Source organism: Tyto alba, unplaced genomic scaffold, assembly GCF_018691265.1.
Source record: "Tyto alba isolate M040663 unplaced genomic scaffold, T.alba_DEE_v4.0 Super-Scaffold_33, whole genome shotgun sequence".
NCBI lineage: Eukaryota > Metazoa > Chordata > Aves > Strigiformes > Tytonidae > Tyto > Tyto alba.
Window position 1 is genome coordinate 12,482,830 of NW_024881308.1, and position 13,657 is coordinate 12,496,486.

Below are 13,657 nucleotides of genomic sequence, written 5' to 3' on the forward strand. Positions count from 1 at the left end.
GGAGGAGGAGGAGGAGGAAGAAGAAGGGAGCCCGGGAGAGTGCCTCCCTCCCTCCCTCCCTCCCCCCGGCAGCCCCGGCCGCCTCCCGTCCCCTCGCCCCGCGTCCCCTGCCTCCCCCTCCCCAAGATGGGCTGTTTAGGGAACAGCAAGACGGAGGATCAGCGCAACGAGGAGAAGGCGCAGCGGGAGGCCAACAAGAAGATCGAGAAGCAGCTGCAGAAGGACAAGCAGGTCTATAGGGCCACGCACCGGCTCCTCCTGCTGGGTAAGGGGGCCGCGGGCAGCGCGGCGCCGGGGCAGCGGGCCGGGGTCCGGCGGCCGTCCCCTCCCCGCCGGGGGGAGGGCAGGGGGGAGGGCGGTGGGGCCGCGCACCGGCCCCCTGCCCGGGCACGGAGAGGCCCGAGGGAGAGGTGGGGCCCGGGGGGGGGGGGGGGAGCGGAGCCGCAAGGCCCACCCGTTCCGTGGGGCCGGGGGAGTGTGTGTGTGTGGGGGGGCGGCCGGCGAGCCCGCTCCCGCCCGGGGCCTCGGGGATCCGCTATCGCCCCGGGGGAGATTGGCCCCGGGGGCGCTGAGGAGACCGGTGCGGTCCGGAGGAGCCTGCCGGGCTCCACGGCCTGGCGGCGGCGGGGAGAGCTCGGGCACCACCCGGGGCGCCGTGGGGAGGGGGGGCCGGGGGCAGGCCCGGCAGGTAGGGAGCTGCGGCTCGGGGCCGCTTCTCCTCCCGCGGTGGGGAGGGGGGGGGGCAGCGCCCCACTGCCGGGGCAGAGCGGGGAGGCAAGCCGGGGCGGGGAACGGGGGCCCCGGGGCCGAACGTAAGGAAGGTGGCCGGGGATGCCGGGCCGGCTGCCGGCGAGGGGCGCGGGAGCGTCGGGCCCGAGGGGGAACCTGGGAGATAAACAGGGCAGGGCGCTGACAGGGGCCGCGGGCCTGCCCCGGGCGTGCGGAGCGGGGAGCGGCTGCCGGGCACCGCGGCCTGGCGGGAAGCGGCCGGGGCTCGGCCGGTCCGAGGCGCTCCCCTCGCCGCGGGCTGAGGCGAAGGGTGCCGAGGAACGTGCAGCCAGGCCGGGGAGAGGAGGAGGAAGAGGAAGGGAGGAAGTCGGGGAATCGTTTGGGGGAAACGGAGGGAGGATGTCGGTCCCGGAGGGAAGCGCGGCGGCCGGCGTTGGGGGCGAGGGAGCTCCGCGCCTGCGGCGGGGGGAGCAGCGCCAGGGCCGGGCTGGGAGCGGGCGGGTCGCGGGGCGGCCCCCGGTGGGCTCGGTAGGTTTAGTTCTGTGACACTGTTAATTAAGGCATCGCGCCCTTGGAGGGAGGGGAACGTTTGTAGCTTGGTTTCGGGAATTATTTCAGCGGTGAATTTAGGTTACCGGCATGTGTCATGTTTTTCAGGAGATACATTTAGAAATGTAGCTTATGGTTCAAGGAAGGAGAAGGTTCAAAAATCGTTATCAGAGAGAACAAGAAAATACTTGTCAGACTCGTTATTTCAAAGTGTTTTGAAGGAGCATTTTAAAATAAGATGCAGTTACGGTATCTCGGTTGTTTTGGTCATGCTGAGGGACCGCTTGCGCACATTATGCAGGGGTTTTCGCGTGGAGCAGAGGCCAGGCCTTCGTAAGCTGACTCAGTTCTGAAGTGAAACAACTGTAATTGAGAAAAAAAAAATTTTTTTTTGAAGGTTGTGAACTTGGAAGTGTATTCTTACTGGTAAAATCTTTCAAATACTAATTTGAAGGAAGAGGCTTAACGTAAATGGAGAGTGACTGGGACTACAGCAGCACCTGCAGCACTGAGGAGTCTGCTAGGGCTCCAGCAGAAATCTTCTAACAGGATAATTATTTGGACTCCAGCTCTCGGGAAATGTCTTGGACTTCCAGATTTCAGGCTGAGCATTACATAGATAGAACCCATTTGTCATCAGATGGGTTACTTTTGTAAGAGAGGATTTTGGAAAACAGAAACGTGAATGGGCTCGTCTGGATTTTCCTTCTGCTTTCTTTAGTTTTGGTGGCTGAAAAATTGTTTAGAATCTTGTAAATAAAAACTTGCAGGTGTTTAGTAATGGCTGTAAGGTCATCTGTGTTCATGTGTTTTAAAGTGATAGTTCAGCTGTTACAGTTTCTAGCAGTAGCTGTCATGAATTGTGGATGATCTATAACACAAAATCACTGGTAAAAAATAAAAAAGCTCACGTCCATATTATTATGTTACGTTCGCTTTATAAGGCATGCGAAATAAAAAAACCTGAGTCCTTTGAAAGTAGTCTTAATATTTTCACATTGTATTCAGATAATACAAAGGAGCCACTCAGTGTTTGAACGGGTTTATACTGTTCTTTCTAGGCCCCACTACTGTACACATGCTTGCCCCTTCTGCCACGAGCAGTCTCACAGAAATTAATGGAACTCTCCTTGGTGGTGAAGTTAAATGTATGCATAATTGCTGGTAAGAATAGGGCCTTAACAAGTAGGCAAATACAGAAATAGACTTACCCAGAAATTTAGATGTAATACTTCATTTTGGTTCACTGTTACTGTATCTGATCCAGAGAACCCAGATATGTCAATACCAGAATGTATGTGTTCATAGCAAGTGGGGGGGAGGGTTATATCCCTGTTCTTGGCCTAAGTGAAGTAAAGATTTTGGCTCCCAGTGTTTATAAATATAAGATGTTATTTAGAGCTACAGCTGAAATTTTGTTATTAATTATTCTGAATGGAAATATGACTATAGCATGCATTGCTATTCCTGACTTAGTTGTGAAGACAACTCAGTCTCTGTTTTAACCCGAGATACTAATTCTTGATTAGTTTTGCCACCTGTCTTTATTGCATGGTGGAGTATGCCTTAGGAGACAGAGTGTGTATGTTATAAAATAGTAGTTTAGGGAAGAAATGATGCTTGCATAAAGAGTTGTAGATGAAAACTGCTCTCTAAATGCTGACAAAATATCAGTGAGAAAGGAGAGGAAAAAGGAGTAAGGCTCACTGATAAGGTGGTAAAACATGCAGGTAGGTTTTATGGAGAGAAGAGCAAGATTATTAGGAATTCATGAGGGAGAAGGAAAGAAGGGAAAAGGCAGAGGGGAATGCATTTATCAGAAAATGAACTTTGAAATATAATTGCTAAAATACAGTTTTGGACATGAGGCTCAAAATGGAGGGTTGTGCTGTCAGTGTGTGCTAGCAGAGGCCTGGCATCCTGTAAATACAAACTGTACCTCTGTGCCTGTTCTGCCACAGGCATACATTTTCTGTTGTTGAGACATAGGCAAATGAGAGAAATAAACAAGTAGCCAGGAGATGTGAAGGCGAATCTCTGTAAATTTTTCCAGGTTATGATAATAGTCTTGCAAAAATATGTTTGTTTTATATAGAAAGCTACTGATCTGGCAGCGTGGAGCAGCTCAATTAAATGCTGCTGTTCGAGTCTTTTTAGCATGCATGGAAAAATGGGTACTATGGGCAGATGGGTTGCCCTGTGCACTGGCATCCGTGCAGCACAGCAGAAATAGCATACATCTACTTATGGAAACTGGAGTAAAGTGGAGTGGGTTTGTTGTGAGCAGGTATATAAGGGAATCAGAGGAGAGCTGCAGGGGGCTGTTTGCAGCATGCAGCCACAAAAGGTGGTCTTTGCGTCTCATTGTGTATATGATTGATTTGGAACATGTAGAGGGGGTGGGAGGTTGCTTATAAGACTCAAATTAGAGAAGGAGGTTTCTGTAGCTTTGTGGGTGGAGGCTTAAAGGGATGCCTTCCTTTTTCAGATGTGAGTATCCACATATTTTATTTCTTGTGATTTAAGTTACAGTCTTTTGACTGGGTGATGATAACTCCAGCCAAACTTGAAATATTTTCAGGATCTAACAAAAATGCTTGAGTTTAATATGGACTTCGGACAGTCGTCCTCTCCATCAGATAGTAGTGACAAGGCAAGCAGATTTTGACGTTCCGACTTATCTACAGAATGTTGAAGTTGTCCTTTTTCCTTCCAAACCCTGCAATCTGCTTTTAACGTTGACACTGGAAAAATGGACAGTGAAATGATCCAAGATTCAGATCTGACACATGACTTGAGCTGGGCATTTATTTTTAGCTACAACTAAAGTTTCCAGTGGCAATTACTTCTTTTTCTTTCACTTTTCACTCTTGCACTGAGAAAACCAACTTTCTTGATTTTACCCTGAAGAAAAAATTCTAGTGTGTCCCTTCATCACTCATGCTTCCCTCTGAAATTGATTTACTTTCATTTTCTAGGTGCTGGTGAATCCGGTAAAAGCACAATAGTCAAACAGATGAGGATCTTGCATGTGAATGGATTTAATGCTGAGTAAGTGCATTTGCTTTTTCACTTTACAACCTATCTTATGTCTGTGCGCCACATAGTAGTCACTGCTGGTGTCTTATATTTTGGTGTATTTTCTTCTTCCTACTATTTCATGGTCTCTAGAATTTGGATGTGTATTTTTAGATGAAATTAATAGACATTAACTTGAAGAAGCCATGCACCACTAATAAGAGCTAACAGTATAAAATTACTTATATCAAGGTTGAGTATAGCTGATTTGATTAAGGCTTAAGTTTTGTGGTTTGTTGTGTGTGTTTTTTTTAACTGCAGTTTCTTTCACAACATGGCTGACACTGATTTACCTCTGCTGTAGCTCATTGATTCATCCTGCTATAAACATACCTCCTGTTAGTGTACGAAACGAATGCAGTTTTCTTTATTTAGAGCTAATAAAGGCTTTTGTTTCTGTCTCCTCACAAAATGAGACTGTACTATGAATTTTGGGGGTAATAGGTCAGATTTTTCTTCTCCTGTTGTGCTTGCTTGTCCAGATGTTTGTGTTAAATTATGTTTTTAAAAACTTTTCTTGTTTACACTTAAAATCTATTCAATTATTTGATAGTTTTGAGGAGGGGAATAGCATTAGGATAGGGAAAATGGAAATTATTTTTTTTGTCAGAGAAACCTTTGTGTTTGCTAACTTTTCATCTAACCTTACTAGGGAGTAGGAAGAGATTCTTCTGCATATTACTTTATTTCAGGTGTCTGTGTGTGTGTGTGTATGAAAACCTGATAAATTAATTCTAATCGAATTAAACTGTTGGAATTTCAGAACTTATTCTCTGTGTTTAATCTTTTTAGTTTATATTACTGAGTTTGTCTTTCTAGTTTTCAAACCTATTTTGTATTGACATCCTCTAGCTTCTAGTAGTGTCATCTGCTGTGTGAATTCTACCTTTTTGGGAAGATTAAGCTTTCACTAGTCTTTCAGTAGTTAATTCTTTAGTAAGAATGTCTGAGCTGAAAGTTTAGCCAAGGAGCCTGGACAATACTTCTTCCTAATCCCCAAATGCTAGTTCAGGATAAGGTACACAGTCTTTTGGAAGAAAGTTCAGACTGATTCATAATAAATTACATTTTGTGCTACATGTTTTTAACTCTCCTCTATAGGGAATATTTTCTTTATCCAAGACAACTTTTTTTCATAAGTGCCCAGTCCTGCATCCTGTTACTGCTGAGTTGTCTCCGTTACTTTGGCTGCTTTTGTTACTAAAGAACTCTTAAAAGACTTGAGTGACTTAGAAGTTTTGCATGAGTTGACTTTGATGTAGCAGCTCTTAACATTAGGTGCCAAGTAAAAAGTTCATCAATGAAAGTGGAAGTCAAGGATCCTTGGCACCTTTAAAAGTATTAATTCATTTAACCAACACAGTTCTTCTAAGTTTTCCAAGTATACAGATGCTCCTAAAGAGATGCTGGTGCTGTGTAATGAATGATGTATTGCGTGGGTAGATAACCTTCTCAACCCTGCAAACTGCATACCCAAAGTTGTGCAAAACTGGCAGCCCAGAAACACCTCATACAAAGCCTGCAGAGCTGGGGAGGGACTGGGACACACTCTGGGGTTTGCAACAGTGGTGTGTTCCTTGAGTACCTCACTTCTGTGTTGTAGCTTGGGGCTTGGCTGAGCATGCAGCTGGATTCCAGGGCAACATGGCATATTTGGCCTCGGGAGCCTCCTCTAGCTCCTGCCTTCTCATAGCAAGGGATCTGGATTAACTAGCAGCTCCATGCCAGCACAGCCCTGCCGCCAGCCACATAGCGTGCCCCAGTATGGAACCCACATGTGAATTGCAGGGGGGCTGCATACAGTTCAGGAACCATAGGTTGTCCAACCCATTGCATATTGTCCTTTGACTGCAGGTCAGTCCTTTGTGCTTGTCTTTTTGTGGGTAGCATGTATTGGAACATTCAGGTGCATTAAAAAATAAAATTAAAAAGTGGCATATATTAAATGTACAAGAACTAAGTTATAATGCATCTAGTTTTAAGTTTTTGTTGCAAAAAAAAAATCAGTAGATCATAACATACTCTTTGCAGGGGGAAGAAGGCTGTTTTTCAGTGATTTGAAATTCTTGCAAGTTACACGCTTGTCCTTAAGTAACTCACATTTTCTTCAAAGTAACTAACTGCTCCCTACATTGCCCTGCTTTCCCTGCTGTGCTTTTTGCCCAGTTCATTCCCTTTCTACCCTACCTATGTTGTGGAAAAATGATGTGGGATTCAGCTAATGAGAGAGATATCACGGGGTTTTTTTGGAAGGGTAGGAAAAGTAAAGCATTACTTCTCTTAATGCTCTTACTCAGTCATTCTAGAACATAAACATGTTTGCATATAACATCACGGTTGATATAATGAATAACAGCAGAGAGGTTGTGAAAACTCTACTGTGATGGAGGTGAAGTGGCATTTTTTAATGTTAGTGCCCACGTACATAGCTGCAGTTTTGAATTATTTCTGTTGGTGCGGCTTGTAATTGTGTCTTGAAAGAAATCCAGTTTAAAGTCCTGTCTAAAACTTGTTCGCCTTTGATTTGGTTGCCCTGTGATAACTGATGTTTGAAGCAGAATGAGAATACCTGTTGTGAAAGATGTCTAATGTGCTATGAACAAGGGAATCAAAAGTTTTTATTTGGTGTTATTCATATACTCTTCTTAATTTCTGGTGACTAAACAGGATATCCAGTGCTGAATGTACTAGCTTCCTTCAGTGAGTGTGAAGATTTTTTATTTGTTTTGGTTTTAGGATTCTGCCCCTAAATAGATGAAGGGACAGTTGTTGTGTGGATTTAAGTGAACTGTAGCATTTAACAAGGTGAAATCTATGTAGTTCTACAAAAGTAGAAGAATTTCTTCTGGGACTCCAATCCAATCACTTCAGCTAATTAATTATTTGAGGAACTGTATGGAATCGAGTGTTCCAGGTAATTAATGTGCTTAATAGTTAACAATGCTGAGGTGAATTTGAAGGTGGTTAAAGTTCTAGCCAAGTTAACTACAGTAAAGACTGTTTAAAAAATTTTCAATGTTCCTTTTATAATCTGTAGTTGAGTTAGAGACAGAATTTTTTTTTTTGCTTGTTTTGTTCCCATTGTGAAGGTGCCGTGGGAAATAAGCACTGTGGCATTGGTACGCGGAGTAGAATATTGGAGAAGCAAGGCATGATCTGCAGCACAGGTTTTTCTGTATAGAGTTTTTGTAAGGGCTTAGCCCACTTCCAGCTCTTGCAGAATGGCTTCAGTTGGCTGTGCTATCAACTGACACCTTCCTACAGCAATTTCATAAATAATGGGAGTGTGGCTTCCCCACAGTATTCTTCCAGTGTACCTCATCTATAACATGGAAGAGCTACATTTTAAGCTTAATGAAGTCTCCATATCAACCAGATTTTCTACTCTTTGCATCACTGCCAACAACAGAGCCCCTTGTGATGTAGAAAGGGCTTAAATTTGGCATGTAATAGCAGGAAGCCTGTGACTTCCTTTCCTTCCCTCCCTCCTCAACACTTTAACTGTCTTTTCATGAAGCTATTCAGGAGGAGTAGGTCTCTGCTGTTGCATACTGCATTTTGTGAGCATCCACTGATAAATTGGAGCTAAAACCTTCTCTTTTTAACTGTGCAGAAATTCAGATGCCAATCTTTATGAACCAGAAAGGATTAAAATTGGGAAAGGGAGGACAAGAGGAGTAAGGAATATAATTGGAAGAATTAATGTAAACGTATAGTTCAGGTTGAAGAGATAAAAAAAATAACTCCTTTTCTGTGTTACTTGAGGCTGAGGTTCTTTGCTTCTAGGATGATGGCCTTTCACTGACTTTTTTATTTTTTTTTAAGTCATCTTTCCCCTCTGATCACTGTGGGTTTGGCTGACACACTGTAAGGAGAGGGTCATTGTCATGCATGATTTTAGAAAGTGGGAAATTGGCAGGGGTGATAGGCGATTTTGAAGTGTCATGGGAAAAACTGTGACAAGCAGAAATATTTAGATAGCAATAAATTGTTGAAATATGATTTACGAAATCCACTACAAAGATTGACAAATAAGGGGAATGTGCCTTTGTGATTAGTAAGCTTGGATTGTATTTATGATTTGGGAAGTCTTGAGGTTAGAGGGAATTCCAGATAATGCTTCTCCGCCTCAGTTTCCCAAATGATGTTGTATAATGATGACGCTATTTCTTAAACTAGTATGTTGAGGTGTTGAATAGGAATTTTCATGTTTATCAAATCTGTTAATGATGATGACAGAAACAGAACTGAGTAGCTTTATTTTCAAGACTTAGATGACAAATATATTTGCATTTATCTTGTTTTTGTAAAAATAATTTTTGCATAGTGGGGAAGTTAAGAAAGCCAAGTTGCCCTCTTAAAGTTTTGGAACTTTTTCTGTTTTCTCACCTAGATTTAGTGGTTCGTGAGGAAGGAAAAGTAGTCACTGATGCTTTCTAATCTTTTTTTTATACATCTCATCCACCAAAAGTTGAACCACAGGACCACCATTATTTCACCATTATAATACCAGTAAATGATGTTATGTAGTCACATTGGTCAATGTCAGTCTCTTTTGTGACTGAAATTACTTCTGTCGTGGTAACTTTACTCTTCTGCCAGCTGATACTGTGTTTTGTTTTCCAATTTTGGTCTTTTTATGTGTGTGATTTTTACAGAAGGGAAGTTAATGTTACGAGGAAAATAATTTTTATGGCTAAGTCTTTTAAAATAATTAATTCCCTCCTAATGGCTGGTACTGGTTTGTATACACAAATATTATTGCTCTATTTTCACAGTTCCCTTAGATTTGTGTACCAATACCATGTTTTTAGAATGATCGCATCAGTTCCTTACCAAGAAACAAACTGACTTTAGTGTATTTTACTCTATTGACAACAAAAATAATTTTTTCCTGGTGTTTGAGTAACACTGAAAATTGGAGGGTGAGGGGCTTCATATGCATGATTTCCCTTCCTCTTTCTTAGTTGTTTCTTTCTTTTGCATCACAATGTACATCATGAGGCTTCTGCAGGTTGAAGGCAGAACGCTGCTTTTTTTATTTTTTTTTTTTCCTCTCAGCTCTTGTTGCAGGACATGGACGAGGTGTTATTGTGCTGGAAAATTTGTGTGTACATGTTTGTTCAAGACTGTGAAAAGTTCCATTCCAGCTGAACAATTAGTTACAGGTTTTGATCAAAATTTGTGCCACAGAACATAAAGTGTATGTGTGGGCGGAGAGGGGAGCAGGATATATATTTCAGTCTACTTTAGGTCTTGTCCTAAGAACTGACAGAGTTGTGTAATTGAGTTTTGTCAAAAGACAAGAATATGCCAACAGCAAATAAATAGAATGTTTAAGAACTGAATACTGCATACAGTTTGTAAAAGTTTATGCAAATTAAATATAAATTCCATCAACTTGAGAGAAATGGGAGGCAATATCTGGTGATGTTAAACAACTTAAGCAAACAAGAAATTCTTTAATTATTAGGATGTTTAATGTTGTGTTTATGTGCTTGTAATTATCTCTTCTTTGGAAATACTTTTACTTCTACAAAGGGGAAAATTCCATTCCATGAAAAAGTAAACCTGAACTCAGTGGAGCAGCATTAATATTTCATTATGTTATAAAGAAAAAAGGAAATAAAGTTTCCAGTTTTTGTGTTTTGTTTTGTTGTTTGTTTTTTTTTTTTTTTTTAGCTTCTTGTGGTATCTTGCACTAAGATATGAGACATTCTCCATTAGGAACATGTGCAAATGTTTTTCATTCAAATTTACTACTCAGGTGTGATTTTTAAACACTGTAAGATGAGTTTTCAGAAGGTTCTGGTAGTTTAACATCTATACTCGGCCTTCTTTGGCAAAGAGTATTAGTGGTGCTGAATATTCTAATAGTCAATGTAATAACTTCTTTACCGTGCTTAGAGACATTCTGAAATTAAGCAATTAAAATATTTCCATGTGCAAGTGAAGTGATTTTTTTTTTTTCCAGTGTGCAAAATGATGTTATTTTGGTTTATGAAAGTATTACAGAAAAACGATGTGTGAAGGAATCTAAAAGTTTAAAATGCTGGTTACTTCTATCTGATTTTAGATGCTCGTGGTAGGCTCAGGCTAACTAAGTGAAGAGGTGACAACACGGTATTGAAAGAAAGCATAGATTTTCATTTTTACATTATGCTTTATTTTCAACTGCCTGTTTTGTGTGTTCGCTTCTTCAAGAAACTCTTTGGGTAAAAGATGGAAAGTGAGAATTGAACATGAAAATAACTTTATTTTTATAATTGTGTGGGAAACAGTGTTGCTCATAGCAGAGCATGCGTTTTACCTGCATTTACTGATTGGTGAGAAATGTTGAATTCTCCTAGCAAAGCAGTATTTTAAACTACGAGTTTTATGTTGTTGCATGCTGAGAGCTCTCTGTCCTCTGAATTACCGTTCCTGGCCTTGCAACCTGACATTTGTGCATTCAATTAAGTATTTCAGTTTTCTAATTTAGAAAAATAACATAAAAACTAGTAGTAAACTCATCCCTTAAGCTAATTTTGGCACTAATTTTGGTCTGTCTTCTACTCAACCTTTGATTTTAATTTCTGGAAACTAATCTCTGCAGCAGCAACCCTCCTTCAAGTTAGGTTGAAATTGGTCAACAGAATCTGAGAGAGAGTGAGACTGAGAGAAAGCAGCTAAAAGAAGCCCTACTCTTCCTCAGTTCACTTCAGATATTTTTTGAAATGTTTTTACTCTGCACATTCATGAGTTAAAGTGGAAGTGGTGTGTTTTTCTCTGTTTTCTTAACTTAAGCAAACATCTAGTATAAGCCCACGTATCATATTCTATTTAGCTTGTTATTTAATAAATCACAAACTAAATACCCCCCAAAATTTAGGTAACTTCAAAAATATCTGTATGGAGAATATAAAATATATATCGAGATTTGACACTTCAGTGTCCTTTCTGAAAAAATTTGGTGTATCAGGTTTTCCCCAATTCTTCTCAAGAATTAGACCTGCAGAGTGATTACCTTTTATCCAGCCAGTGTTACAGAATCAGTACTATGTGAATTTTCTTCTATAGTATCTCACTGGATTTCTTCTTGTCCCATATATTTTGGATGGGCAGACTGGGCAGTACTCTGATTTTCCCAGTAAAAAAACAGTTTTACTAGTTTATTCAGATGGAAGCATGGATTACTTGATAAAGAGTATTCTGTTCATATATAATCTTGAGCTCATGGAAGGTTTCCTTTTTGGTGTTAAAACTATACCTTCACATTACTGCAGTCCCTGAAGATTGGCCTTGCTTCATTACATAGCTATGTTTTATCTGTTGCCAGTCATTCCAGCTGGGGAAATTTTTTCAATTTCATTATGTTAAAACCTACTGTGTTTATCACATAAGATATAATTATTCATAAATGCTGTGCCTTTCTCAGCTCCTTCTAGCAATGTGGATAGGAGTGTTATTTCTTGTTCATGTTTCTTAGATTGCTGGGCTTCCTGTGTTGTTATGGTCTCTGTGGGGTGGGTTCAGTAAGAGCAAAGATGTGTCCTGTCATTTCTCTTCTCTTGGGCTGAGGGAGCAGGTTTGTGGGGTTCTGAGGGATTTTTTTAAAAAATGAAAATCACTATTCTTGTTCCAATTTTGTAAGCATCCTTCCTGAGTGTCTCCTAGATCAAGGCAGGCATTGCTAATGCTTTGAAATATGACCCAGCAGGCAAATTTGTCTCTATCTTTATTTTTAGATATATTATGTGTTTGTATATTAGGGTTTCCCAAGTCCCATCTCCGATGAGGAACTGAGATACAGAAATTGTTCAGCTTAATCTTGGTCATTAAAAGCTCTCAAGTTGAAATGAAAGAATTTCCACTGATGAGGGTTTTGGTGGTGTGTTTTTTTTTTTTTTTTTTAATGTAATTTGAATCCTTATGTAAAAAAATAATATGCCCTTCATTTTACTTTGACAAATGAATCTTGAGTTGCTAGTAAATGCAAGAGTATTTAGGATGCTGTGGAAATGTGGCTGCACCAGGTTTTAATAGTTATTTCTACAAATGTGCTCTAATGTAAACATGCAGTTAATTAGAATTACTTGTTTACAGCTGAGCTTGCTTGCTTGGAAACATCAATACATTGAGGTATGTTTTTGACAGCTAAGGGGCAAAATTACCTGCTTTCTGAGGAATGTAGTAGTGGAATATACTGATGAGATGTTCTGTTTTAAGGTGTTTGCTGTTAAAAAAGTATGAGAAAGCTTGTGACCTTCTCTATTAGCTACCTGTTGCTGACTGTATTCTCCAAAGAGCTATTTAATAAGTCATTGTGTTCACATGTCTTTTTAGTTAAGGCACCAGAAAATAATAATCTCTCCCAGCTGCCCCCTCGTAGCCTCCCAAGAGAGGTGGATGAACTAATGGAGCAGGCAGAGGTGTGCAGTACTTCCTTCTGAGGTTTAGTGTAGTCTCAGTAGATGTTACATTTAGACTTGAATGGCAACTTGACAGCTAGCTGGTGGGGTTTACTATTGCCTTCTTAACCATTGTGGTTTAAGTACAGTCTTCTTGTTTGTAGCTCTGTATGCATAAATACACTTTTGTTTCCTTCAAGTTATGAGATCTTTATTCTGTTTTGCCATTGCAATTATCTATGGAATATAAATGTTCATATTAATTAGAAAATCTTGCAAGGAAATGGGTATCAGTGAAGTAGGTTTCTTCTTTAAGTTTGTAAAGGATGCCTTGCTCATATCTTGCTTAATTTTTTTTTAATAGATAAAAATGTGTTACGGGACACTTAGCACAGTAAGTTCAGAAAACTATGTTCTAACCCTGATAATTTAAGTAACTTAATATATATGCTAGCTAAATTTGATTTAATGTGGCATTACTGTGGAAAAATTAAACTAATTGGTTTTGTGAATTTTAATTTAATTGCATAATAGTGATTGTCATAGCTTCACCTATTTTGTGTTGCTTTTAACATCTTAAAACCATTTAAGATAAAGATGAAAACTTAGAGTTGTGACGACTTTGGTTTTAAATAAGCAAAAGATAACAATCATAAGGACATAGACATTTCCTGAAAATATTTTATTAAATACCTTTTTTTTTGTTTGTTTTCTGAAATGACAGTATAATCGCAGCACTGCATTATACATGAAGAAAACCTATAAGCATAGTACAAAGCTGAGGATTTTTTTTTTTTTTAATCTGTTATTGAGTGAGAAAACTGAAAGGAGGAGGGCTCAGTTAAGTACTCAGAGTTCTCAGGAAAGCTAATAATATTCTGACTCAATCTACTCTACAAGCCCGAAAGCCC

General features: G+C 40.5%; 1 protein-coding gene across 2 annotated transcripts in view; it reads left to right on the forward strand.

Annotated features, from left to right (window-relative positions):
- The window catches only part of GNAS (GNAS complex locus), a 161,595-nt gene that overhangs the window by 59,746 nt on the left and 88,192 nt on the right, over positions 1–13,657 (forward strand). The window contains exons 1-2 of one of the 2 annotated variants that reach the window (XM_042800993.1): positions 94–265; positions 4,257–4,329. In XM_042800993.1, coding sequence (XP_042656927.1) covers positions 127–265; positions 4,257–4,329 — 212 coding nt within the window. In that variant the 5' untranslated portion in view covers positions 94–126. Of the gene's footprint in view, positions 1–93; positions 266–4,256; positions 4,330–13,657 lie in introns of those variants that run through there. The other variant, XM_042800992.1, reaches the window with a different exon arrangement.